Below are 25300 nucleotides of genomic sequence, written 5' to 3'. Positions count from 1 at the left end.
CCCGAAGACACCTCCAGATTTAAAGTGAGGGGTGGAAAACAATGTACCATGCTAATGGACATCAGAAGAAAGCTGGGGTGGCAGCCCTTAACAGATCAATTAGATTTTAAGCCAAAGACTATAATAAGTGATGAGAAAGGACACTATATCATACTCAAAGGGTCTGTCCGACAAGAAGACCTAACAATTTTAAATATCTATGCCCCTAACATGGGAGCAGCCAACTATATAAACCAATTAATAACAAAATCAAAAAAATACATCGACAATAATACAATAATAGTAGGGGACTTTAACACTTCCCTCACTGAAATGGACAGATCATCTAATCAAAAGGTCAACAAGAAAATAAAGGCCTTAAATGACACATTGAACCAGATGGACATCACAGATATATTCAGAACATTCCATCCCAAAATAACAGAATACACATTCTTCTCTACTGCACATGGAACATTCTCCAGAATAGACCACATCCTGGGTCATAAATCAGGTCTCAACCGGTATCAAAAGATTGGGATCATTCCCTGCATATTTTCAGATCACAATGCTCTGAAGCTAGAACTCGATCACAAGAGGAAATTTGGAAAGAACTCAAATACATGGACACTAAACAGCATCTTTCTGAAAAATGAATGGGTCAACCAGGAAATTAAAGAAGAATTGAAAAAATTCATGGAAACAAATGATAATGAAAACAAAACTGTTCAAAATCTGTGGGACACAGCAAAGGCAGTCTTGAAAGGAAAATATGTAGTGGTACAAGCCTTTCTCAAGAAACAAGAAAGGTCTCAAATACACAACCTAACCCTACACCTAAAGGAGCTGGAGAAAGAACAACAAAGAAAGCCTAAACCCAGCAGGAGGAAATAAATCATAAAGATCAGAGCAGAAATCAATGAAATAGAAACAAAAACAAAAAAATAGAACAAATCAACAAAACTAGGAGCTAATTCTTTGAAAGAATTAATAAGATTGACAAACCCCTGGCCAAAATTATCATAAAGAAAAGAGAAAGGACCCAAATAAATAAAATAATAAATGAAAGAGGAGAGATCACAACCAACACCAAGGAAATACAAACAATTACAAGAACATACTATGAGCACCTCTATGCCAACAAATTTGACAATCTGTAAGAAATGGATACATTTCTAGAGAAATATAAACTACCTCAACTGAACCAGGAAGAAATAGAAAACACGAACAGACCCATAACTAGTAAGGAGATTGAAACAGTCATCAAAAATCTCCAAACAAACAAAGTCCAGGGCCAGACGGCTTCCCAGGGGAATTCTACCAAACATTTAAAGAAGAATTAATTCCTGTCCTCCTGAAACTGTTCCAAAAAATAGAAATGTAAGGTAAACTTCCAAACTCATTTTATGAGGCCAGCATCACCTTGATCCCAAAACCAGACAAGGATCTCATCAAAAAAGAGAATTACAAACCAATATCCTTGATGAACACAGATGCGAAAATTCTCACCAAAACACTGGCCAATAGGATCCAACAGTACATTAAAAGCATTATTCACCACAACCAAGTGGGATTTATTCCAGGGCTGCAAGTTTGGTTCAACACCCGCAAATCAATCAATGTGATACAATACATTAATAAAAGAAAGAATAAGAACCATATGATACTTTCAATAGATGCTGAAAAAGCATTTGACAAAGTGCAGCAGCCCTTCCTGATTTAAACTCTTCAAAGTGTAGGGATAGAGGGCACACACCTCAATATTATCAAAGCCATCTGTGAAAAACCCACTGCAAATATCATTCTCAAGGAGGAAAACTGAAAGCTTTTCCAATAAGGTCAGGAACACTGCAAGGATGTCACCACTGCTGTTCAACATAGTACTAGAAGTCCTAGCCTCAGCAATCAGACAACAAAAAGAAATTAAAGGTATCCAAATTGGCAAAGAAGAAGTCAAACTATCACTCTTTGCAGATGATATGATACTATATGTGGAAAACCCAAAAGGCTCCACTCCAAAACTGCTAGAACTTGTGCAGGAATTCAGTATAGTGTCAGGATATAAAGTCAGTGCACAGAAATTAGTTGCATTTCTTTACACTAAAAACAAGACAGAAGAAAGAGAAATTAAGGAGTCAGTCCCATTTACAATTGCACCCAAAACCATAAGCTACCTAGGAATAAACCTAACCAAAGAAGCAAAGAATATATATTCAGAAAACTATGGGGCGCCTGGGTGGCTCAGTGGTTTAAGCCGCTGCCTTCGGCTCAGGTCATGATCTCAGGGTCCTGGGATCGAGTCCCGCGTCGGGCTCTCTGCTCAGCAGGGAGCCTGCTTCCCTCTCTCTCTCTTTCTGCCTGCCTCTCTGTCTACTTGTGATTTCTCTCTGTCAAATAAATAATAAAATCTTTAAAAAAAAAAAAGAAAACTATAAAGTACTCATGAAAGAAATTGAGGAAGACACAAAGAAATGGAAAAAAGTTCCATGCTCCTGGATTGGAAGAACAAATATTGTGAAAATGTCTATTCTACCTAAAGCAATCTACACATTTAATGCAATCCCTATCAAAATCCCATCCATTTTTTTCAAAGAAATAGAACAAACAATCCTAAAATTTATAGGGAACCAGAAAAGACCTCGAATAGCCAAAGGAATATTGAAAAAGAAAACCAAAGTTGGTGGCATCACAATTCCAGACTTCAAGCTCTATTACAAAGCTGTCATCATCAAGACAGTATGCTACTGGCACAAAAACATACACAAAGATCAATGGAACAGAATAGAGAGCCCAGAAATAGATCCTTAACACTATGGTCAACTAATCTTTGACAAAGCAGGAAAGAATGTCCAATGGAAAAAAGACAGCCTCTTCAATAAATGGTGTGGGGAAAATTGGACAGCCACATGCAGAAAAATGAAACTGGACTATTCCCTTACACCACACACAAAAATAGACTCAAAATGGATGAAGGACCTCAATGTGAGAATGGAATCCATCAAAATCCTTGAGGAGAACACAGGCAGCAACCTCTTTGACCTCAACCACACCGACTTCTTCCTAGGAACAACGCCAAAGGCAAGGGAAGCAAGGGCAAAAATGAACTATTGGGATTTCATCAAGATCAAAAGCTTTTGCACAGCAAAGGAAACAGTCAACAAAACCAAAAGACAACTGACAGAATGGGAAAAGATATTTGCAAACAACACATCAGATAAATGGCTAGTATCCAAAATCTATAAAGAGCTTAGCAAACTCAACACCCAAAGAACAAACAACCCAATCAAGAAATAGGCAGAGGACATGAACAGACATTTCTGCAAAGAAGACATCCAGATGGCCAACAGACACATGAAAAAATGTTCCACATCACTCAGCATCAGGGAAATACAAATCAAAACCACAGTGAGATACCACCTCACACCAGTCAGAATGGCTTAAATTAACAAGTCAAGAAATGACAGATGCTGGCGAGGATACGGAGAGAGGGCAACCCTCCTACACTGTTGGTGGGAATGCAAGCTGGTGCAACCACTCTGGAAAACAGTGTGGAGGTTCCTCCAAAAACTGAAAATAGAGCTACCCTATGACCCAGCGATTACACTACTGGGTATATATCCTAAAGATACAAACGTGGTGCTCCGAAGGGGCATGCACACCCGAATGTTTATAGCAGCAATGTCCATGATAGCCAAACTATGGAAAGAACCTAGATATCCATCAACAGATGAATGGATCAAGAAGAGGTGGCATATATATACAATGGAATATTATGCAGTCATCAAAAGAAATGAAATCTTGCCATTTGCAACGACGTGTATGGAACTAGAGGGTATTATGCTTAGTGAAATAAGTCAATCGAAGAAAGACAACTATTATATGATCTCCCTGATGTGAGGAAGTGGAGACGCAATGTGGGAGGCTTGGGGGGTAGGAAAAGGAAAAATGAAAGAAGGTGGGATCGGGAAGGAGACAAACCATAAAAGACTCAATCTCAAAAAAAAGAGTGAGGGTTGCTGGGAGAAAGTGTGGTAGAGATATGGACATTGGGGAAGGTATGTGCTATGATGAGTGCTGTGAAATGTGTAAACCTGGCGATTCACAGAACTGTACCCCTGGGGATAAAAATACATTATCTGTTTATTTAAAAAAAAGAAATAAATGTTATAGAAGTTAATAAAACAAATGGAAGAAGAGATCACTAGGAGCTGGTTCTTTGAAAGGATTAATAAAATTAATCAACCCCTAGTCATACTTATCAAAAGATAAGAGAAAGGACCCAAATAAATAAAATGATGAATGAAAGAGGAGAGATCACAACCAACACCACAGAAATACAAATAATTATAAGAGAATATTATGGATGATTAATGCCAACACATTAGGCAATGTGGAAGAAACAGAAAAATCCCTTAAAACATATAAACTACCAAAGCTGTAACAGAAAGAAATAGAAAACCTGAATAGACCCATAACAAGCAAAAAAATAGTATCAGTAATCAAAAATTTCATAACAAACAAGAATCCAAGGTCAGATAGACGTCTTCCCAGGAGAATCCTACCAAACCTTTAAAGAAGAATTAATACCTATTCTTCTGAAACTGTTCAAAAAAAAAAAAAAAAAAAAAGAAGAAGAAGAAGAAGAAGAAGGAAAGAAAGAAATGGAAAGTAAACTTCTAAACTCATTCTATGAGGTCAGCAAAAACATTTGGGTTTTGATCCTAAAACCAGACAAATATCCCACTAAAAAAGAGAATTACTGACCAATATACCTAATAAACCTGGAAGCAAAAATCTCACCAAGTTACTAGCTAATAGGAGCCAACAGTACTTTAAAAGGATTATTCACCACAACATGGGATTTATTCCTGGGCTGCAGGGGTGGTTCAACATCCACAAATCAATCAACTGATACAACACATTAATAAAAGAAGGATAAGAACCATATGATCTTCTCAAAAGCATTTGACATAATACAGCATCTTTCTTGACAAAAACCCTCCAACATGTAAGAATAAAGAGAATACACCTTAATGTCATAAAAGCCATAGATGAAAGACTCACAGCAAATACCATCTTCAAGGGGAAAAAACTGAGAGCTTTTCTCATAAGGTCAGGAACAGGATGGGGTTGTCCACTCTCACCACTGTTATTCAACATAATTACTGCAAGTCCTAACCTTAGCAATCAGACAATAAAAAGAGATAAAAAGCATTCAAATTGTCAAAGGAGAAATCAAACTTCCATTCTTCACAGAAAACATGATACTCTGTAGAAAACCCAAGAGTCCACCAAAAAAAAAAAAAAAAAATTGCTGGAACTCATATAGGAATTCAGCAAAGTGGCAGGATATAAAATCAATGCACAGAAGTCTATTGCATTTCTGTGCACTAACAATGAAGCAGCAGAAAGAGAAATCAGAGAATCAATCCTATTTACAGTTGCACCAAAAACCATAAGATACCTAGGAATAAACCTAACCAAAGAGGTAAAAGATCCATATTCTGAGAACTATAGAACTCTTATGAAAGAAATTGAGGAAGACACAAAGAAATGAAAAATATTCCATGTCCATGGGTTGGAAGAACAAGGGTCGTTAAAATGTGTATGCCACCTAAAGCAATCTACACATTCAATGTAACCTATCAAAATACCATCAGCGTTTTGCACAAAGCTGGAACAAACAATTCTAAAATTCGTGAGGAACCACGAAAGACCCCAAATACCAAAGGAATGTTGAAAAGGAAAACCAAAGCTGAAGGGATCACAATTCCAGACTTCAAGCTGTATCGCAAAGCTGTAATCACCAAGACAGTATGGTACTGGGGGCACCTGGGTGGTTCAGTGTTTTAAGCTTCTGCCTTCTGCTGAGGTCATGATCTCAGGGTCCTGGGATTGAGTCCTGCATGGGGCTCCCTGTTCAGCGGGGAGCCTGCTTCCCCCTCTCTCTCTGCCTGCCTCTCTGTCTACTTTTGAACTCTCTCTCTCTCTCTGTGTCAAATAAATAAATAAAATCTTGAAGAAAAAAAAAAAAAACAGTATGGTACTGGCACAAAAAGATAGATCCATAGATCAATGGGACAGAACAGAGAACCCAGAAACAGACACTCAACTCTCTAGCCAACCAGTCTTTGATAAAGCAGGAAAGAATATCCAAACGAAAAAAGTTTCTTAAACAAATGGTGTTGGGAAAATCATACAGCCACATGCAGACAAATGAAACTGGACCACTTTCTTAAACCATAAACAAAAACAGACTCAAAATGGATGAAAGACCTAAATGTGAGAACAAAGGAGGAGAACAAAGGCAGCAACCTCTGGCTGCGGCTGCAACAACTTCTTGCTAGACACATCTCCAGAGGCAAAAGAAACAAAAGTAAAAGTGAACTGTTGGGATTTCATCAAAATGAAAACTTTTGCACAGCAAAGGAAACAGTCAACAAAACTAAAAGGCAACCTACAGAATGGGAGAAGGTATTTGCAAATGACATTAGATAAAGGGCTAGTACCCAGATCTATAAAGAACTTGTCAAACTCAATACCCAAAAAACAAAAATACTCCACTCAAGAAAGGGGCAGAAGGGGCCGCCTGGGTTAAAGTCTCTGTCTTCGGCTCAGGTCATGGCCTGACATGGCCATGACCTGAGATCCATCAGGATCCTCCCATGGATCCTCCCATGTCCTGGAATCCATCCCCACATGGGGCTCTCTGCTCAGCAGGGAGCCTGCTTCCCCCTTCCCTCTCTGCCTGCCTCTCTGCCTACTTGTGATCTCTGTCAAATAAATAAATAAATAAATTTTTTTAAATGGGCAGAAGACATGAACAGACATTTCCCCAAAGAAGACAAGCACATGGCTAACAGACACATGAAAAAATGCTCAACATCACTCAGTACTAGGGAAATACAAATCAAAACTAGAATGAGATACCACCTCACACCAGTCAGAATGCCTAAACATTAACAACTCAAGAAACAACAGATGTTGGTGAGGATGTGGGGAAAGAACTCTTTTATACTGTTGGTGTGAATGTAAAGAGGTGCAGCCACTCTGGAAAACAGTGTGGAGATTTGCAAAAAGTTAAAAATAGAACTACCCTACAACCCAGCAATTATACTGCTAGATATTTATCTAAAGGATACCAAAATAGCACTTCAAATTGGCACATGCTCCCCAATGTATACAGTAACAATGTCCACAATAACCAAACTATGGAATGAGCCCAGATGTTCATTGACAGTTGAATGAATAAAGAAGATGTAGTATGTATATGCATGTGTGTGTGTACACACACACACACACACACACTGGACTATTATTCATCTATCAAAAAGAATGAATTCTTGCCATTTGTAATGACATGGATGGAACTAGAAGGTAGAATGCTTAGTGAAATAAGTCAGTCAGAGAAAGACAAATACCATATGATTTCACTCATATGTGAAATTTAAGAAACAAAATGATGAATATAGGGGAAGGAAAGGAAAAATAAAGTAAGAAAAAACAAAGAGGGAGGAAAACCATAAGACACTCTTAACTATAGGAAACAAGTATGGTTGCTGGAAGGGAGGTGGGGGGGGGTGTCATAATTGGGTAATGGGCATTAAAGAGGGCACTTGATGTAATGAGCACTGGGTATTATATGTAACTGATGAATCACTAAATTCTATCCCTGAAACTTGAATAAAACTTGAATAAAAAACTTGAATAAAAAATTCAAAAAAAAAAAAAAAAAGAAAATGAGAGATAAAGTAACAGCCCCCCTTAAAAATTAGCATATCCAATCCAACAATGTATTTAAAAAATTATCAGGGTGCCTGGGTGGCTCAGTTGTTAAGTGTCTGCCTTCAGCTCAGGTCATGATCCTAGGGTCCTGGGATAGAGCTCTGTCTGCATCGGGCTCCCTGCTCAGTGGGAAGCCTGCTTCTCCCTCTTCCACTCCCCCTACTTGTGTTCCCTCTCTCTCTGTTCCTTCTATTAAATAAATGAATAAAATCTTTAAAAAAAAGTTATCCACCAAAACCAAGTGGAATGTTTTCAAGGTATGCAAAGCCAGTCAACATTCAAACTTCAATTAGTATAATCATCCCATCAATAGGCTGAAGAAGAAAAATAATATGACCATATTAATAGATGCAGAGAAGTAATTTGTCAAAGTCCAACACCCATTCATGATTTTTTTAAAAGATTTTATTTATTTGACAGACAGATCACAAGTAGGCAGAGAGGCAGTCAGAGAGAGGAGGAAGCAGGCTCCCTGCTGAGCAGAGAGCCCGATGCCGATGCCGGGCTTGATCCCAGGACTCTGGGATCATGACCTGAGCCGAAGACAGAGGCTTTAACCCACTGAGCCACACAGGCGCCCCCCATTTGTGATTTTTTTTGAAAAAGAAGAAGACTTGGGGTTCTTTGGTGGCTCAGTGGATTAAATGTCTACCTTTGGCTCAGGTCATGATCCCAGGATTCTGGGATTGAGCCCTGCGTCAGGCTCCCTGCTCAGCAGGGAGGCTGCTTCTCCCTCTCCCTTGGCCCCCTCTCTACTCGCACGCATGTTCTCTCTTTCTCAAATAAATAAATAAAATCTTAAAAAGAAAAGAAAAGAAAACTCAGCAAAGTATGAGTAGGGAAGAACTTCCTCAAATTGGTAAAGAACAACTATTTGGAAAACTACAACTAACATCATATAATGGTAAAAAAAAAAAAAAGGATATTTTATCCTTAAGACTGAGAACAAGGCAAGGATGTCTTCTCTCACCATTTCTATTCAATATCATATGGAACGTTCTAACCACTGCAATAAGACAAGAAAGGAAAGTAAAATTTTTATACAAATTAAAAGGAAAGAATAAAGCTGTCTTTGTTCACAGGTCACATGATTATCAATGCAGAAAATTCCAGAGAATTAACCAAAAAAAAAAAAAATACCAAACCTCCTGGAACTAATTAGTCACTGGATACAAGGTTCACATACAAAAATGAATTGGTTTTTTTTATATACGAGCAATTTACAGGGAGTATCTGAATTGAAAACAGTAAAATTTACAATAGTGCAAAAAAATAAAATACTTAGATATAAATCTAACAAACATGTACAAGATCTATATGCAAAAACTATAAAACTCTGATGAGAGAAATAAGAGGTAAGTGGAGAGTGAGTCTATATATATTCATGGATTGAGAAACCCAATATTGTTAAAATGCTAATTTTTATCAGCTTGATCTATAGATTCAACAAGTCCAATCAAAATCCCAGCAAGTTATTTTGTGGATCTTGACAAACCAATTCTAAAGTTTATGTTAAATGGCAAAGGACATAGAATAGACAACTCAGTGTTGAAGAAAAGAAAAAATGGGAGAACTGATACTACTATTAAGACTTACTATAAAGCTACAGTAATCAAGACAATGTGGTCCTGGCAAAAGAATAGATATAATTAGAACAGAATAGAGAGCCTAGAAATTGATTCATAAAAATAGTCTACCGATATTTGACAAAGGAGCAAAGGCAATTCAATGAATAAAGGATAAATTTTTAAAAATGGTACTGGAACAATTGAAAGTCCATATGAAAAAAACAGTCAATCTGGATACAAACCTTATACCTTTCACAAAAATTAACTCAAAATGCATCATAACCCAAACTGTCAAGTTCAGTGTTATATAAACTTCCAGAAGAAAACAAGGAATTTGGGTTTGGTAAAGTTTTTGGATACAATACCAAAAACATGAGAAAAGTAAATACAAAGGACTGATTTAGCCTACCCAAATATAATATCAAAAAATTTATGGATAAAAGATAAAAAAAGAGGGGAAGGGTTGTGAGGTGGCTGAACCCATATCTTTCATGTTAGGAATCAGAAGATACTATATAAAGTTGATAAATCAAGAATATTGGCATTATATGGCAATTTTTAAGAAATATAAAATCTAAAGAAACAACTAAAATTGATGAATATGGCTTCCTCTGGGGGATCTGGACAGGGTATCTGAAGGAGACTAAGTTGGGTATGGCATTGACTTTTTGCCTTTTAATATAAACTATCTAGAGCTTCTGATGGTATAATTTTGATAAAAATTAAAATGAAATTGAAAAATGAACACTACTACTCAGCTTGGAAAAATAATAACTGACACCCCCACCCTTCCCTTGCACTAGCGAGGGCATAATGTACTACAGTGTCTGTATTTCAATCATACTGGAAATCTTGTCACAAGGGCAGGACTACTACTTTACATACTGTGATATTTATGTGCCTGACACATTCTAGACACTGTTCATATTTATTGAATGAAAAAAAGAAACATTTAACAGTTATGGAAGAAGCACAAAGAGGACAGATGCGACAAACAGTACAGAGATGGCCTCACTGCAATTTGAGACCGGACACTGGCACAAAGCAAGAGCTCAAGAGATGTCTAGAAATTTGCTATTTATTTAAGGAGATTGGCAATTAGAAAGAGAGAAAGGTTGGTAGTTAAAGATGGCAGGATCAAGGAAGATATAATCGTGGCAGTGATAATGAGAACACTACAGTCCTAAAAATAAGAATCTACTAGAAGGAGAAGCACTAAATGTGCTAGAGAGACACTAGAGATCATTTCTACAAAATATGGATAATTGTGATTTTCATATGTGGGATTTAGGTGCTCCTCTTCCCTTTCCAGAGCTAGCAGTTTAAGCGCATGCATTTCCCACTACCACAGCCAACTCTGATGATTGTTCGGGTTAGGAGAATCCCTTGCTGTCCACATTCCCCACCTCTTTCTAGAAAGAACATATGTTTCCTACAACATTCAATGTGTCAACCTGATGTTTTGCATCCATATACTTTAAGAAGGTCCAAATGATTGAAGTTAAGCAAAATCAGTCATGAATTTTACTAGGGAAATTCGAATTGAGCTCTCTGGGGGAAATATCACCATAAGATCAGGTAGGCTATAGAAAGCAGGATTCAAAAGAAGCAAATCATTTGAAACCACTTTTTAGATATGTGCCAGGAAATGTGTTGGGAGAAAATATTCTGAAGTAGACTATTGGCCTGCCTGTGTGGATAAATTACTCTGATATTTGTGATTTAGAATCAGGAAGAAAACACATTTCTTCATTATCTCATTACAGGAATTCATTCTGGGAGGCATGCACAATTTGTCTTTTTCCCCAGGGATGGGCGGAGGGACTTGTAATCCTTGAAAATATCTTTGTGTATATGAGTAGAGAAAAAAATATGTATTTCTGCATATGGGGAAGCAGTGGGAAGATTTTGTTTGTTTTGTTTGCTTTTTTTTTTTTATCTAACCTAAGTTGACTCTGCTAAAAACTTTATGTTATCTTCTGAGTCGATCTCTAAGATAGGCAGTATTCTTTATACTCCTTTAGCAGAGAGAAACTTGAGGCTTCTAAAGTTAAATAATATTCAGGGTGACCAAATTACTATGTGGATAACCTGTAAGATGATCCAAAGTATAAATGGTAAAGCTACCCGATAGCACCAGCTCCATAATTTGTGGGGCACAGTGCAAAATAAAAATTTGGAGCCCCTGATTAAAAAATGATTAGGAATTTTAAGGTAAGGAAGCAGAGTATTAGGTCAAATTTAGGGTCCTTCTGAGTCAGAGACCACATGCAACTGCATTAGGTGTACATACATAAAGCTGGCCTCATGTCTAGATACCTCCAACTGATGTCAATTTGGGTTTACTCCAATGAGAAAATTAGAAAGACACGATAAATTGTATGTTATGATTATACCCTAAGATTATCTTGAAGAATACTCTATTAAATCCACAGTAAATGAAGAGTTATGTAATTTTATCTGTAACTTCTAAAATTATCCCTATAACTGAGCTAGAGGATATTTTAGCACTGCTTCAAATGGGATCCCTCCATGTGGTATTTGCCTATGAATTGATGCACTAATTCTCTAGCATTACTGTGCACATCACCATAGAAAACTTTTTGAGACCTGTTTCCAGAGCCCTGTTCCCACCTACGCAGATATCTTTTGTCCTATTCCTGGGGCCTGTGGCCATTACAGTGGGAATCTTGGCAGCCTTCTCCACCATGATCTCCTCAATGGCACACCATCGCATCCTTACTGCTGCTTATTCCAACTGACACACAGAAAGGATTCAAGAAGAGTTTGTTGAATAAATGAATGAGTACGCAACCTCCAGAAAACTCCAACAGAATTCTAGATTCTCAAAAGTGTAGCAAGAACCAATCTCCTAGATTGATTGCAATCTATAATCAAACTATTGATTGCAATCAATAGTCAGGAGATGGTCCAAGGTGCCTTTATATTGCCCTAAATTGAGATTATTAGATCTAAAAAGAGGGCCACGTCTAAAGTCAGCATTTTGAACCAAAAGTTAAAACTGGCCTTGGCAAGTCTTTCAAAAGCATCAGGTTGGAAATACCATGGAAGACATATAGAGACCCACTGGTCAGGAAGCTGATCAATGCACATCCCTTATCTTGCCCCACCTTAGAGTACATGCTCTCTGCCTGCCAAGCAGTGTAGTAAATTTCAGTAGGCTAAATCCACATACGATGTGACTCTTTCTTAAGACGTAAGTCAATGCCTTTTCTGAAGGAAGTGTTTATTATCTTATCCTTGCAGTGGTTTTCCTTCCCTCTCAGGAAGTTGCAAAATCTGACCCTTGAGTTAATTTATAAGAGACTCACTCTCGTGTTAAAACTTCACCAAAACTGATTGATCTTACATTTTGCAATATTTCTATATCTCACACATTTTCCATAACTTTTATAGTCAGTGGGGAAAAACAAAAATTCTACACAGAGATTCCATACTTGGATCACTTTTTATTCTGAGCACATTAAAATCTGTCCAGAACCCTGTTCCTATCCATCGCTTTCTATTCTTCAGAGCTCTGAAGGAGGCCAAACCATAGGCTGAGACCCAGACTGCTGAGGTGTGTATCCCTGCTTCTTCACTTACTGAACCTCTCAGGGCTTCAGTGTCCTTATCTGCAAAATGGTAATAATATAAGACCTTTCCCAAAGAGTCTCTCATGTAGAACTTTCAGTGCAGTGCCTGTCACTGAGAATTCAGTGACATTAGCCATTAGCTGTTATTGCATGAGTCTGCATCCTATGCATCTTATGAGTAGTAGCCCAGCTGTTGAATATCCTAGATCCTTAACTAAATGTGAATAACAAAGCAATTTTTAAAGCCTTTTAAATAAACTAATCTTAAGAATTGAAAGATCATCAGTGATAAGATAGGTAAGTATGTACGTCTATCCAGGATAAATAAGGGTGACAGAGGCAGAAAAGGGAAGATGATATGTCTTCCTCCCTACATCTCCTCAAGGGCTCCAGTGATCAGCACAACTCACGATTTATGTCATGGGATGAAATTTGGCTAGGTGGCGTAAGAACTACGAAGCTTAACAAGGGCAATTTTTCTTTACTCACTATTTATCATGTATACCCTGTCAAAATCCAAAAGAGATTTGAAGGAGACACATACCACTTAGAATCTGAAAATTTTCTTGCTTCTACTTTGTAGGAGGGAAGTTAGTTTTCTAATTATTCTCAATTCTCAAATATACTATGCTACTAGATGTTGTCTAGTCTATTCTTTTCCCACTTATCCCCTGCCTACAACACTATACTTCTCTGTCTTCCTTTCTTGCCACTAGCTCATTTCTATTTATTTATTTATTTATTTTGGTCTGCTTCTTAGCTTCTTCATTCTCCTCAAACTAACCCTTAGATCTTTTCTAGGTCTCTCTCGTGGACCTCTCAGCTCTTACACTCTACCTGGGTGATCTCAATTTGTTCTGATGGCTCCAACCACCATGTTTTGGCCAAGGAATCCTATATCTGTATTGCTACATCAGTTCTTTCTCTACAGTCCAAACCCATGTAATTGCCTTCAGGAAATCTCCCCTTGGATCACGTACAGACACTTCGAACTCAACATGTCCAAACTGAACTCATCATCCTCTCAAACGGGCTCCCTTAAGGTTTTCCCTATCTCAGGAAATGGCAGCACTCTCCACCCAGTTAATCAAGCCAGGAATCTATGATTCAATCTTAACTCATCTCAGTTCCCTCACTGCCTAAATCCAGTCAATCACCAAGTTCTCTTAATTCTATTTTCTAAATCAGTTTCTTTTAAATGTATTTTACCTTCAGTGAAAGAGACATCTATTGCATCATGCCAGCATGCATGTGCATGCACACACACACACACACACACACACACCCCGCAAGTGAAACACAAGTTTCATAAAACAATTTTTGTCATCATTTTATGTAAAGTTTTCTGATATTTTCTACTGGGTGAAGTTAAGCTACCAACTGAAGAGCTTGTAAACATCCCAAAGATCCAACAATCAGCTCTCTTGACCATCTCCAGCATGCTACTGTTTATGACCCACAATTTGATAGATGCCGGTCTAAATATTTCTTAAATCTACCCACTAATTTTCAGTCCCAGTGCTATCATTCCAATCTTGGCTACCAGCAACTCTGATATAATGGGTTTCCAGGTCAACTGATCTGTTTCACTTTTATTTGAAACCTTTCAAAGACTTTCTGTTGTCCACAGAAGAATACAGTCTATAATCCTTACTATGGCTTAAAAACCCACCTACAGTTTGATATCTGTTTGCTCCCTCATACCCTCTCTCCATTGATCTCAACAAAAATGTTTTCTTCTTGTATATCTGGGAGCTCTCCCTTGTTTTCAGGTCTTTTAACATGTTATTCCATTTGGCTAGAAAGTTCTTGCCTCCCATTTTTGTTCACCTAACTCTTACTTATCCTTCCTAATACAGCTTAAATGCTACTCATTCATTCATTCATTCATTCATTCATTCATTCTTCTACTAGATGGCAGACAGACTAAATGCTGATGACACAGTGTGAAGTAAAAATAAGGGCATCTGGATGGCTCAGTTGGTTAAAGTTGGCTAAGCATCTGGCTCTTGATTTTGGCTCAGGTTGCAATCTCAGGGTGTGAGATCAAGCCCCATGTCAGGGTCACACTGAGCATGGAGTCTGCTTAAGATTCTCTCTCTCCCTCTGCCCCTCCTTGCCCTCTCACTCTCTTAAAAAAAAAAAAAAAAAAAGTTTTTTAAAGGAGAAGTAAAAACAGTCCCTCACCTCACAGAATTTAGATACTCTAGTACTCTAGATGGGAAGAAACATATTCCAATAAAGATATAATTCAAATTTAAGTGCTAATAAAGGAAGAGCTTATAAAATAGATTCATGACTCCATAAGGAGTTTATGAAAATCTGACCTAACCTAGTAGATCAGGGAAAATTTTCCTAAGTGATGACTGGTAAGTTATAATAGTTGAGCTAAGATATAAAAGAGAAATATAACCTAATGAGTCTAAGGAGTCTAAGGGATAGAGAGCTAAAAGCATAGGCAGAAAGAGGAGCATGTAAAAATCTACATGGCAGGAAGAAATATGGTAAAATCAAGGAACCAAATGAAAGTCAGAGTAAGAGCCAGGTATGAGAGGGAGTATGAAACAGATAGATGCCAGTCTATGATGAACACTCTAGACTTTGTTAAAAATGTAGGTCTTTGGGGCACCTGGGTGGCTTAGTTGGTTAAATATCCAGACTCTTTATCTTAATTTCAGGGTTGTGATCTCAGGGTCACTTTAAAAAAATTAGGTCTTTAACAAAAAAGGAATGAGAGGCCATTGACATGTTTGAAGCAGGGATATAATGTGTTTAGATTTCTGGTTTGAAAAGATTATTCTGGCAATTGCAAGGATGAATCAGAAGGAGACAATAGTAGATGTCAGGACAACTAGAAACTATTACATTACTCCAAACAGAGATGATCGTAACACAAATTAAGGTGATGGAGATGGGGGGAAAAAACATTGGAGAGGTGTGTGAGATAACCTTGACAGAACAAGATAATAGACTAAATATATGTGATGCAAGAGAGAAAAGTAGTAAAGATGACTCCCAGATTTGAGCTGCAAAACTGAATGACTAGTAATACCATTCACAGGGATAAGGAATATCAGAGGAGGACCAGGTTTGAGGGAGAAGAGCATGACTTTGGCTGTACATATATGGATTTTGAGGTATGTTTAAGGTGTATTGAGCACTGTTTTATAAACTTCTCTGAAACAAAGGAGAGGTCTGGACTAAGACATAGATTTGTGAAATTTCCATGTATAGGTTTTAGACATGAAGCAGTGAACATAAATGAACTCATTATCTGAGAATGTACAATATGAGAAGAAAGCTTAAAAACCAAACCCTAAGGAAATCCAACATTTAGTGGTGGGTGGTGGAGGGTGAACTTAAAAAGAGAACCAAAAAGAGTGACCAAAGTGGTAGGAAGAAAACCAGGAGAAATTGACGTCAAAGAGCTGCTTTGTTTTGGTGGAGTATCAAGACTAGAAGCCAGACTGTTGTGGGAGGAATGATTGCAAAGTATAGATATAGAGTCAATGAGTACAGATTCCCTGGAGAAGTTTGCCTTTGAAGAGAAGACATATACAACAGTATTTACGAAGTTGATGGAAAGTTTTTGGTTGTGCTTTAATAAAAGATATCTGTGTCAAGAGACACCTGGGTGGCTCAGTCGGTTAAGTGTTTGCCTTCAGCTCAGGTCCATGATTTCAGGATCCTGGAGTCGAGTCCTACATTGGGCTCCCTACTCAGTGGGAATCATGCATCTGCCTCTCCCTCTGTCTGCACCTCTCCCTTCTTGTGCTCTCTCTCTCTCTGACAAGTAGATAAATAAAGTATTTTTTAAAAATCCGTGTCATGTAGTAATTAGATAGGAGGCATTAATAAATAATATTTTTAAATTGCACATTCAACTGAATTAAAATGGAGGTATATTTAATAATAGACAATCCTAGAAGTCATATGATACTAAAATATCTGCATATTTTTGTGTATGTGTGCACACACACACATACACACACACCACATAATTATCCATTTTTTAGGCTAAAATTAAAATTGGTGTCATTACCTTAAGAATAAGCTATTCAGGCACTAAGACAGAAAGGCTTTAACAAGATAGACATGGAAGTCAACCAAGAACTGGGAACTCTCCACAGATAGATGAGCAAGGCTATGAGTCATTTTTGTGCAGGGAATTGAGGCCTGATTGTATCAAGGAAACAAATGGTAAAAGCACAACTTGTTAGGACAAGTGGGTGCATCATTCACACCAATCCAGTGAAACCCACATACATAACAGGACTTATATATCTGAGATATAGTCAAGAAAACTTAAAAAAAAAAAATTCACTCCATTTTTGGAGATTCTGTTAAATTCCTTGCTTAGGGAAGCAAGTCCATGCAGCAGAAAAGAAATCAGTTGTGCATTGCTTTTCCAGCTTTGCCGATTTTTAGACAAGTTCTTTAGTTCAGTCTCAGCTCCTTATCTGTGAAATAGGGATAATCATACTTCATAGGGTTGCTGAATAGTGAAGGGGATTACATATGCTAGTAATACACCGTACTCAGAGTAGCTATCCACCACCCTGCCCTGAGAATTTTACATTTCCACTGTTTTATTGGAACACAACCACACTCTTTTATCTATAGCTACTTTTGCACTAAATAGCAAAGTTGAGAGTTGTGACAGAGAGCATATGGCCTACAAAACTGAGAATATTTTCTCTACAGAAAAGAGCACAGGATAAAGAAAATATGGCCCATATATACTATGGAGTATTATGGCTCCATCAGAAAGGAGGAATATCCAACTTTTGTATCAACATGGAAGGGACTTGAAGAGATTATGCTGAGTGAAATAAGTCAAGCAGAGAGAGTCAACTATCATATGGTTTCACTTACTTGTGGAGCATAAGGAATAACACGGAAGACATTGGAAGATGAAGAGGAGAAGTAAGTTGGGGGAATTTGGAGAGGGAGATGAACCAGGAGAGACTGTGAACTCTGAGAAACAAACTGATGGTTTTGGAGGGGAAAGGGGTGGAGGTGAGCCTGGTTGTGGGTATTATGGAGACCACGTATTGCATGGAGCACTGGGTGTGGTGCATAAACAATGAATTCTGGAACACTAAAAAGAAATCTTTAAAAAAGAACATAGGGATTGGGGAGGAGGGTAGGGTTGAGACTTTTTTTTTAAGTTGTTGGCAAAGTGCCTGTCATATAGTAAAGGCTTAATAAACAGATGTTGTTGTTTTTTATATTTCTTTATTCAGTTATTAGTTCAACAATTATTGAGCACAATCTGTGTGCCAGATATTGCTCCAAGAGCCACAGAATCTAGCGATAAACCTAACAGATAAAAAATCTGCTATGCTTGTTGGACAGACAATAAACAGATCAGTAAAAATAAATACAGTATATTAACTGGCTGGGGAGAAAAATAAAGGGATGGAGAATAGGAAGTTTCAGGATAAAGGTAGCAACTTTTAGATGCAGTGGCCTGGGAAGACCTAATTGAGAAGGTGTCCTTAAAGCAAAATCCAGAAGGACACAAGGGAACGCTGGGAATACTATAGGGGAGATCGGGATAAGGAGTAATGTTCCAGACACGGTAACAAATATAGAGTGCTCAGTGTTCTTAAGGAAGGCCAAGGAGTCAATGTGGCTGGAGTGGGTGAGCAAGAGGAGAAGAGGAGAAGAAAAATAAGTAGAGTGCCCAGCAAGCCTATGTAGGGCCTTGAAGAACCACTGGGGGTCTCTGGCTCTTACCCTAACAAGAGGGGAAGCAGAAGTTCTGAGCAAAATAGTGGCACATCCTAATTTCCATTTAGACCAGATCAATCTGACTGCTCTAATGAGAATAGCCTATTGACTAGACTTTAGCAAATGTAAATGCAAAGCCACAGGAAGCTCTTGCAGGAGTTCTAGTGAGAGGTGGTGAAGGCTTGAACCCAGATAGTAGTGATGGCAATGACAGACAGATGTCTTGGGTATATTTGGAAAATAGAGCCAATGGGATTTAAGGGTGGGTTGGATGTGAGTTGTGAGAAAGGAAAAGTCAAAGATGACTCCACATATTCTGTTCCAAGCTACTACTGCAGTAATAGTAATGCAGCAACCATTGATGTGAGAAGGGAAGGATGTGGGAGATGCGTGTTATATTTTGGGGGTGGGGGGGGTTGGGGGCAGTCATGCAGGAATTAGGATACAAGGATGATGATGTCATCATGGAAGTGTTGGGTTGGAGATGCATCCTCCCATGGGAGATGTGCAGTTTGCACCAGGGTATAGAACTTTGGAGATCAGGAAGAGGTCAAGACTGGAGATATAAATTTAGGAGTCATCTTTAGATAAAGGGGATGCGGTTGTGGTTGTTATATCTGGTCAATAGTTTGAGATGGCTGCATACAAACTAACAGTGCATCACAAACAACGTCAGAGGAGCAGAGGCCTGCATTAGACACCTTACCAAAAGCTGCTAGTGACAGTTTCATTCTACCAGAAACAAGTAGAAAGACAGGAACAGGTAGAAAAAACACAATTAGCATTCATAATTCAAATGGCTCCTAATTTGCCTAATTGAGGAAACAGTTTTACAGTGAGTCAGATTATAATTTTATAAGTTGATTTGCAAAATCAATTGTAGCTTTACGGTGTTACATTTTTGGAGAATTGCCTATTATCTCAGTGGAAATTAATAAATCACTTGATGAGCACACAGTACTCTTTATACCAGTGAAGAAAAGATTAGGAAGCTAAAACTGCCTCTAATTTATAGACAAACAGAATATGATGCATCAGAATCCCACAGGGTAGTTCTAACAATTTAATTTCTGCTGATTCTCACAAATCCTTCAGCCTTTTAAGAAGGAAAAATCTTGACTAGTTCTCCTTCCTCTTTTGGTAAAAGGCTTTTAGTTTGGACAGTTATTCAAGCTGACCCAGAGGGACCTAATGACCATCTCTTCCCACTAAGACAGCATTTCTCCACTTTCTTTCATTACTAAGCCCCCCACCAAGGAAACTTTTTAGGTATTTTTCCTCCTAATATCCAACCTACAAAAATGCCTTATTGTGGTAAGAAATACATAACATTTTTATTATTTTAACCATTTATAATTGTACAACTTAATGTCATGAAATACATTCACAGTGTTATATAACCATAACCACTATCTTTATCCAAAACATTTTCCTTATTCCCGACATAAACTCGGTGCTCATTATACCTTAACTCCCTATTCCCCACTCCTCCCAGCCCCTGGTAACCTCTATTAGACTTTCCTGTCTATGAATTTGCCTGCTCTAGTATCTCATTAGGTGGAATCATACAATATTTGTCTTTCTGTGTCTGGCTTATTTCACTTAGTACAATGTTTTCAAGGTCCATCCTGTTGTAGCATATATCAAAATTGCATTCCTCTTCATGGCTGAATAATATTCCATTGTATGAATAGACCAATTTTGTGTATCCATTGATTCTAAGTGGACACTTGGGTTGTTTCCATCTTTTAGTTATTGTGAATAATGCTGCTATGAACATCAGTATACAAACGTCTGTTTGTGTTACTGTCTTCAATTATTTTGGATGTATAACCAGGTGTGAAATTGCTGGGCCTGTGAAATTTTAAGACCACATGTATACTGTGTATCTGTTTATGTTCTTTGTATGTATGCATCTGTACTTAACACATAAGAAGAGTAAGATTTCTGAAGAAGTCTTCAGAACAAATTTTCACCTCCTTGAGCAGGAATGATATCACCCTCACTGAGACTGCAAGCTCTAGGGAAAGATCCCCAGGTTTCCTGCTTTGATTAGGTAAATATGGAGGTCTCCTTAATAAAAATTGAAGCCATGAATTACCAGGAAGATGAACCCAAAACACATAAGTATAAAAAGTCATCTTTGTTCCCCATGCAGTAATGTTATTTGTATTTTCATCAGTCTTCCACATTGAGAAGAATTGATAAAGTGGTGAGCCCAAGAATATTCTGGAAAATTGTTCTTAGAAGTTGTGTCAGGACCAACCAACGGAGCAAATATTCTAACGAATTTTCTGAGAACAGTGGAGATTAATGATGTATTCCCACTAAGCCTAAAATATCTCTTGAACACAATAGAATAATTAAAAGCAAGTATTTTTTATTTAAATTCAATTAGCCAATATACAGTATATCGTTAGTTTCTGATGTAGAGTTCAGTGATTCATCAGTTATATGTAACACCCAGTGCTCATTACATCACATGCCCTCCTTAATGTCCATCACCCAGTTACCCCATCCCCCACCCACTTCCTCTTCTGCAATCTTTAGTTTGTTTTCCAGAATCAAGAGTCCCTCTTGGTTTGTCTCCCTCCCTGATTTCTTCCCATTTAGTTTTCTCCTCCCTTCCCCTATGATCCTCTGTGCTATTTCTTGTATTCCACATATGAGTGAAACCACATGATAATTGCCTTTCTCTGATTGACTTATTTCGCTCAGCATAAAACCCTCTAGTTCCATCCACATCAATGTAAATGGTAGGTATTCATCCTTTCTTTTTTTTAATTAACATATAATGTATTATTTGTTTCAGGGGTACAGGTCTGTGATTCATCAGTCTTAACACAATTCACACTTACACAATTACATAATTCACTCACCATAGCACATACCTTCCCCAATGTCCATCACCCAGCCACCCCATCCTCCCACCCCCTCCCCTCCAGCAACCTTCAGTTTGTTTCCTGAGATTAAGAGTCTCTTATGATTTGTCCCTCTCTCTGGTTTCATCTTGTTTCATTTTTCCCTGCCTTCCCCTATGATCCTCTGTCTTGTTTCTCATCCTTCCTGATGGCTGAGTAATATTCCATTGTATTTATGAAATGTGGAGGTGGAGGGACAAATAAAGGATCCAAAGATTCAGATGCTGGTTAGCCAGTTATTGGTGAGGTTCCATCAGCAGGTACACGCTGCCCTCTGCACTGAGTACAATGCTGAGTACACACTGTTATCTGGTTGGAAGGCCCTATGGCACATACTCACCTAGATTTAATTACAGTGTGCTTGCCTGATGCTATATTGTTTCCATATGTAAGGAAGAAATTAAGATTGTATAACAGTATTGAGAAAAACAACAGTTTCAAATAGCTGATCAGAGCCCATCAAGTGTCAGGAAAAAGAAGGAGAAGCCAAAGAACTGCCTGATTGGAGGAGACTAAGGAGATGTGACTACCAAAGACCCTGTTGGATCCTGAACCAGAAAAGGGGCATTAATGGGGAAATGGGAATTCTGAATAAAGTCTGCGGTCTGCAGTCCACTTGTTGTACCAATGTTAATGGCACCTTACTAATTGTACTGTCATTATTCAAGATGCTAACATTCAGGGACACTTAGGTAAAGGGCTTGCTGGAACTCTGTACTACATTTGCAACTCTTCTGTGAGTCTAAAATTATTTTAGAACAAAAAGTAAAAGAAAACAGGGGCATCTGGGTAGTTTAGTCAGTTAAGTGTCCGACTCTTGATTTCTGTTCAGGTCGTGATCCCAGGGTCGTGAGATCAAGCCCCGCGTGGGACTCTGTGCTCAGTGCAGAGTCTGCTTCTGCTTGAGACCCTCTCCCTCAATCCCTCCCCACTGAACACTGTGCCCACACTCTTTCTATCTCTCTCAAATAAATAAATGAATCCTAAAGAAAGTAAAAGAAAACAAACAACAACAAAGTTTCTGGTAGTTCCTGGGTGTCAGAAGCAAACTTGTAACTGGCATTGCTGAAGGATGGTTGGAGTGGGGGTTCTATATTTGTGATAGCAGGAGCTTTGAAATCTGACATGAGAAGAACTCCTGTCTTTGTCTCCTTTCCAATTCTATTGCAGGGTATGTTGGGTGCATCATGTAACTGGGATGTGGGTGTACCCTTTCCTGGAACACATTGGCCCAGGAGCCAGAATCGTCTTCTTTGTGTCTACAACCATCTTAATGAACTTTTTGTACCTGCTGGGAGAAGTTCTGAACAGCTATATCTGGGATACACAAAGAAGTAAGTTTTGTTTGGGGGAGCATAACACGGGAGGATTGCTATCTAAAAGAGTGTGTGCAGACACTGAAGGAAAACTCCATCATCGCACAGGATCGCTTAGGAAGAGTTTCATTTTTATAACTACACAGTGTTAATTTAAGAGTTGCTGGCTGTTACCTGAAAGGTTTATTACTCACTTTGTCTTATTAGCTAGTCAAACATCCAAATCTAAGGAAAAAGAAGCATACCTATAAAATTTTATAGGGAGAAATGTAGTGTTAACAATAAAAAAAAAAATTTAGGAAGTTCATTCTGATCAACAAAATACTGCCTTAGCTAAAGGGACCCCCCCCCCAATAAATAGACAAATTATTAAATGTAACCAAACAGTCCCATTAAAAGCCACCCAGACCTCCACTTCTTACATCATCTTTCAGAGAGGTCTCCCCACTTTTCTGCTAGAACTCCAAGCTGTGCAGAACGCCTGCAGCCACTGTGATTCACCAGTGACTGTCATTTTCAAGGACTGAAGGTGGCAAAGAGGCACAGGCAATAAAGGGTAATACGTCATTGCTGCCAAACTCTCTTAACCTATGATTTGATTTCTCTTTTGTTTCCATTTATGGCAGAGCCTCCATCTTGGCAAGGCACATAATCTTACCCAAGCTGTGCACACCCGATCCAAAGTGTATGTCAGATAGCAGAAAAATGGGAAGGTGGAAAAAGCAACAGTGCGGCATGCAGCCATTTGAGTCCTGCATGAAAGTATATTGAAGGGCAAGATGGTCCGGGAATTTTAGAGAGCTCTGGGCATCGCCAGTATAATCACAACATTCTAGACGTCACCCGTAAATGATCTCTGTTCCGCAAACATGGAACACCCTACTTTGTGCCAGACACTGTGCCAGGAACTTGATCTAATTAGACAAATAAAACACAGTCATTGCAGTTACTGGATTGGACTTTTTTGTGTGTGGATCTTCTAAAATTGTGCGTGTCAAGGTGTTGGTCCATGGTAAATGGCCCAGAGGAATTTGAGGATTTCTTTTCTCAGCAGCTGGCTTGATTTTAGTTAAGTGATCTATTAGAAAAAGTCTCAAAAATTTTTATTCAGTTCAGACCACAACTTGGGAAACCAGAAATGAATCCTTTAATAATTCCCTCTCTGTTCAATGAGAATAGGAATCTTTATTAGTTAACTCATTATTTAGCTAACTTAAAAAAATATTTTAAGAACAAAATGTAAACTTTTCTCAGCTTCTTGGGAGGAAGGCCATATTTAAATTTAGGCTAATATATTTAATATATGTTATTCAGGAAGTATTTATTACTCTTTCCCCTTGATTAGCTTGATTCCAATGGTCATTCTACCATTGTTCAACTACTTCTAAGGGAAGATGGCCTGAAAACTAAGAGAGAGAAAAATCCAGTGTCGCTTCATAGAATGTTGCTCTTTAAAAACATTGAGTGAAAAAAACCAAAACAAACAAACAACAACAACAACAAAAAAACGAGTGAGAAGTTGAAATGAATACTGAAACTAAGGGTTTTTTTAAATGATCTGTTCAACTTAATTTGTGTCATTCTCTTATGTAAGATTGACTAACATTTTGCAACTCATTTTAAGTATAGAGATTAATTTTATCTACATGGGACCATCTAGTTAATTCCACAGAAGTGGATGTTTCATGTCAAGTAGGCACATTTTGCTTTTCATTTATGAAAAGGATTGCAGATTCTTGACCTCCTCTAAATTTGACCTGCCAAATGGCTTGTTAGACCCATAAAGTGGGATTTTTGTTCTTGAAACAACATTTAAAAATTGGGAGATTACACAAACAGGCCAGATTCATCAGCTTATCAAATACCTTAGGATCTTGCAATACTGAGCTCACTGTTCTCTTCTGGCAACAATGGATTAGCACTGAGGATAAATTGCTCCTTGCGATGGCTCCCTAAGTGTTCCTAGTTCTCACCCGGCCACTTTTCTCCATTACATTAGCTGCCTGCTTCTGTAGATAGTAAAATTTGAAACTGTTGATTAAAAGCAGGGTGTGCTGTGTGTGTGTGAGTGTGTGTGTGTGTGCACGCACAGTAAATTGAATACAATCAAGTACAGTATTACAATCCTGAGTACATTTACTACACCCTAAACAAAATCTCCCAAGAAGCAGGGATACCATGCTGAGTGCACTTCCTTGTATCCATAATGATTTTTAATGGCTCCACTTCCTCCACTTGGTTAGGTTATACTGACTTCAACTTGAAGATAAAAATCACATTATTACAGAATTTTGGAATTAAAAAGAGTATTAGAAACAATCTAAGCTGGCCCTTTCTTTTTACTAACCAGCAGCTAAGCTAGGAAATCCTAGGTTTCCCACCAAAATGGTGGTTGCAGG

At 38.1% G+C, this 25300-nt stretch overlaps 1 protein-coding gene across 8 annotated transcripts in view; it reads left to right on the top strand.

The window, feature by feature from the left end:
- AIG1 (androgen induced 1) overlaps positions 1 to 25300 on the top strand; it is a 481448-nt gene that overhangs the window by 234939 nt on the left and 221209 nt on the right. For 2 of the 8 annotated variants that reach the window (XM_082730808.1, XM_082730809.1), the window contains 2 exons: positions 22756 to 22919; positions 23528 to 23846. The exons of 2 other annotated variants lie outside the window; for them this stretch is intronic. In XM_082730808.1, coding sequence (XP_082586934.1) covers positions 22756 to 22919; positions 23528 to 23672 — 309 coding nt within the window. In that variant the 3' untranslated portion in view covers positions 23673 to 23846. Of the gene's footprint in view, positions 1 to 15989; positions 16066 to 22755; positions 22920 to 23527; positions 23847 to 25300 lie in introns of those variants that run through there. 4 more of the 8 variants (XM_082730810.1, XM_082730807.1, XM_082730804.1 and 1 more) reach the window with 3 other exon arrangements.

Source organism: Mustela nivalis (assembly GCF_964662115.1).
Source record: "Mustela nivalis genome assembly, chromosome: 5".
NCBI classification, from domain to species: domain Eukaryota; kingdom Metazoa; phylum Chordata; class Mammalia; order Carnivora; family Mustelidae; genus Mustela; species Mustela nivalis.
The sequence above is the reverse complement of the archived record's forward strand: the minus strand, read 5'-3'. Positions and strand labels throughout refer to the sequence as shown.